Here is a 4,289-nt window from a genome sequence, read left to right as displayed (position 1 = left end):
TACCCTCGCGAAGGATGAAATTAACACAAGGTGAAGGCCATGATAAAGAGATATCTCTGTAGCTGAAGATGGCCAGCACATTAAAATTTGATGAAAATAACCAGCCGAGTGTGAAGTCCTATGACAATAACTCCTACAAAACACTCACACGTGTGATCAATAAACATGTGCACAAATATTAACTAAAAGAGAAAAACAGGAGTGGATATCCATGGAATAGTCTATAAGAATAGACCTGTCACAAAATCTGTAGCATATAGGACAGCAAACGCTGCTGTATTGCCACATAGAACAGTAAGCACTATAGTCGCAACCTGCCATGTCCTCATGGCAGCACAGTCTACCCCTCTGCACTCCGTCCTCTCAAGAAGGTCTCGTTCACCATCGTTGTATTCTTCAGCCATTTGGCATTTATCAATATAACAAATACGCTTCAGTTGCACCCAATGATGCTCTCTTGCACTCCACTCACGTGCATGCAAGCATTGCTTCAGCCCCTTTCTGTTCACTTATGCTTATTCAGTAATACATAGTCTGATGGGTAGTGAAGTAGTAGTTTAGCTCGCGTGCCTGCTACAGACGTGGCTGCTGTACGGACGCTGACAGGGCTGCAATGCTCCTACATCTGGAGACGACCTGCTGCACTGCATGTTGCAGCTCCTGAGGAACCAAACATTGAACTAGTCTCCTTGCTGAAAAACCTAGCCTGCTGGCCGCTCCATACATGCCCTTGTTTGGCTCATCAAAACGCACCCATGTGGCCATGACATGCTCCAACAGCATCTTAATAGGAGTTGCATGGCAGGGTCTCCAAAGTCCCCTTAAATAAGGGCTCACAAACACAGGTATACATATAACCTAACTCAAATGGAATAGTAGCTGACGGAACCATGCCACTGCTGCTTGTGGAGGGTATATGTGACAACAGGCCCCTGAAGTCAATGCACTGTGGTTTTAGAGACTGCCATGGGCAATCCAATTGCAACTTCCAGGTGAATTTTGATTTACGTAAATCCCCGTCCCAGGTCTCTCACCTCCAAATGAAGCAAGGGATGAAAGCAAGCACCGCAAAACGAAGCCCACACTAGCACAAAGTGTTCTCAACCAATCTGTCTGGCTGGGCATTCTACATGCAGAACAAAGCTCCAATGCTCAACTGCACCTTATTACCAATGCCACCTTTACAAATTACGCATCATTCACCTTTTTTGAAGTGCTAAATTGAATAGTTGAGATGTGTGCATTTGAACTTCAGGAACCCTTGTGAATGGTAGTAGCCAATGGCAGAGAACAGGAGCCAAGAGATTCATCCCCATTCCAGAATCCAGACTGTATATCGAAGTGTAGACAGACTACAACCTACATGAATTGTGTGTCCATAACAACTGCAAGTTTCCCTTTCAACGTTTTGCCGGTCCCAGCAAAGCACCAAGTACTAAACAGGTAGCTTTTACCAAGATTCTTGAATCTTAATGCCTTTGAGAAACAATTAAATAACCAACATTTGAGCATCAAAGCTGAAAGCAGTATTAGGCTCACATAGCTGAGCAGGTCTGTAGGCCGACTCTGTGAGCCCACCCAAAAACGGAACTACCAGTGAGAAATAAAGCAGTGTTCATCAGTCCAGAGCTAGACATGCAGCACCCTAGCCAAAAAATACTTTTGACATGGCTTAGAATCTTCCTGCAAAGACTTTAATCCCATTCTCAAATCAAGGTAAACCAATATGACTCAGACATCAACAACAGGTTTGAATCTACAAGGACATCACCACAATCCAAGTATGCTTTTGCGGTCAAGCATGTCGATTTGGTGTTCAAGCACTCTTTGTTTAATTTCCATATACCTATGGTGGCAAGCCAACCCAGCTCTTGAAAGTATCGACCTGCTTCCGCCGCTCCTGTGACATGTCTACCCTCCTTTGTGAGCGATGTTTACTAGTATACAAGTCTTTATGCAGTTGCAAGTACATGTTCCTGAACTTTTGTTTATCAATCCAGAAGTACCTCTCCTCGATATGGGCAATCACATCTAATGCATTTTTGAAGTAGCCATATTTAACAAAAACTGTGAGAAACCCATTGAGCAATTCCTCATTCAATTTCAAGGGTATACCATCAGATTGGGGGGAAAGCTTCTCCTTAATTTCAGCCCAAAGCAATAATATCTCATTTGTCTTCCCACCTTGAAGTATATACCCACTCAACAAGAAAACGTAAGTGGTAGCATCAGGATAAAATCCCACCTGCTTCATTCTTTTCACAAGGGCTTTTGCATCGAACATAAGCTTAGCTTTACAAAAACATTGAACCGTCCTATTCCAATCATGCAGCTGCATTTTTAGAGGAGGATCACGTGCTGCTACTTCTAGCACTTTACGCATTACATTAGGCTTAGATTTCTTTTCGAGAACAGCTAAAAGTTTGCTGAAAGTTGGCTCTATTGGGACAACCCCATGCTGTTTCATCTCTCTGAAGACAAGAAACGCACAATCATAGTCTTGTACGAGATTATGGGCCTCAATTAAAGAGTTATAACAATCAAGGTCAAGTAGGTGCCCCACTTTCCTCGCATTGTGGAGTACAGTCTCACCCTCCAGGGGCTGCGGTAGCTTGCTGTAAGCCTTCACCAACATACCATAGGACATGCTATCGGCTGGTGTATTCTGTGCTGCTAGTTCCTGTAGAATGCTGTTCACCTCATCTCTTAGTCCGAGCTTGAGCACACCCTCGATAGCAAGGCTGCAGGGTATGTATTCAGAGCCTTCCTCATGGTACAGTCTTGCGATAAATTTTGCTGCATCAGCAACCCTTCCAGTCTGTAAAAATCCCTTCAACAGGATAGTACAGGTCTCGCTGCTTGGGCTCCCCAAACCTCTCCCCCAGTCTTTGAGCAATTCATCCACCTCTCTAGTCTCGTGCTGAGCTTTATCCCCAATTGAATCTCTTTCCTCTTGACCTTCTTCGTTACATAAACCTTTCCCACCCCAACTAAGCACTACTTGTGCAGCCGCTTCCATCTTCCCCGAGCTCACATAGGCCGACACCAAACCGTTCAGGATGTGGCGATCCGGAACCTTGCTTGCTTGCTTCATACGTAGCAGCCTTTGTTTATATGAATTGATTAATGAGAACAAGGAGGCATCGTCAGGTGATACTGAAAAACAAGACATCTGCCCAATAATTTCCTCTGCTTTTTCGGACTCTCCCAAAATTGCACATGCCCTCAATGCTAGGTTAAAAGCTTCCCTGTCAGGCTTCATTGATAACAGCAATCCATTTGGTTTTTTGCATGGTTGAGCAGAAGGCTTTTCCTCCATTACGTAACGGCAAATCTCACGAAAAACCTTCACTACATACACTGCTCCTTCAGATTTCTGTAGCCAATATTCCATTATGTTCTTCCAAAATGATGAAGACGGATAATGGTGCTTCTCCACCATTAATCGAAGAGTATTCGCTGAGCGGTCCGGCATTTCCGCCGTGGCTAATGCCAAAGCAAGTTCGCCAAGCAAACTCCCATCCAGAAAACCCATGTTATCTTCCTTATTCAAGCATAACAAAAATTTGTGAGCACGAACAAGACTCAACTGGTCTCCACAAGCCAAAAGTGAAAGCGCATCCTGAACTAAAGTCTTCTGGGGAAGAGCTGCCCCAATCTCCTTAAGGGTTTGTAAGGCTTGCCAGGCTTGATCCGGATCTTTTTGTTCGAGTGCGGTTTTCAATCGAAGGGTAAGGGAGCTCTGGTGAGGTGTATCCAAAGCTGGTTGATGGTGTAAAGGATCTACAGAAAGAGAAGAAAAATGAGAAAGCAGGAGGTTGTGTGAGGCAGCTCTTGGGAGAGGAGGAATTGGGATTGAGGATGAAGAACCAAAGGTGCTGCGATATCTACGACTGAGCTGCGCAAGAGAGTGAACATTGAATTTCCGAAGCATCTTCGTTATTCGTTGAACCTCAGATAAACCCCAGAGCAAGGAAACCATGAAGATCTTAAGCAGAGGCAATGTGGGCTTTATCCCCCACTCTTGGTGCTTGCTACATGGGCTCACCGACCATTTGGAATGAACTTGGCCGTCCCTCCTAGCGCTCTTCGTCGCCCTCCGCAGCACCAATCAGAGGCCAATGTGGGCCCTCACAACCTATCGCCACACTCCGTAGGACCTGCTGCCGCCGCAGAGCTCATCAGGACCGTTGTTGTGAACACCACATGGCCACACAGCTCCTTCGCCGCCGTCGATTGGTGCGAGCCTCGTCGAAAGGCTCTTACAAACCGCCAGAAGCTGCCCAACA

General features: G+C 45.4%; 1 protein-coding gene across 1 annotated transcript; it reads right to left on the bottom strand.

The window, feature by feature from the left end:
• Positions 1-349: 349 nt before the first annotated feature.
• On the bottom strand, positions 350-3,957 carry LOC147903686 (pentatricopeptide repeat-containing protein At1g69290-like). The gene has a single exon (XM_087400567.1). The coding sequence runs from the start codon at positions 3,932-3,934 to the stop codon at positions 1,847-1,849; it is 2,088 nt and encodes a 695-aa protein (XP_087256693.1). The 5' UTR covers positions 3,935-3,957; the 3' UTR covers positions 350-1,846.
• Between the last annotated feature and the right edge of the window lie 332 nt (positions 3,958-4,289).

The sequence above is a fragment of the Dipteris shenzhenensis genome, chromosome 3 (genome assembly GCF_047967505.1).
Source record: "Dipteris shenzhenensis isolate YYH24624 ecotype China chromosome 3, Dip_SZ_1.0, whole genome shotgun sequence".
Classification (NCBI taxonomy): domain Eukaryota; kingdom Viridiplantae; phylum Streptophyta; class Polypodiopsida; order Gleicheniales; family Dipteridaceae; genus Dipteris; species Dipteris shenzhenensis.
Note: the sequence above shows the minus strand (reverse complement) of the source record. Positions and strands in the feature narration are given on the sequence as shown.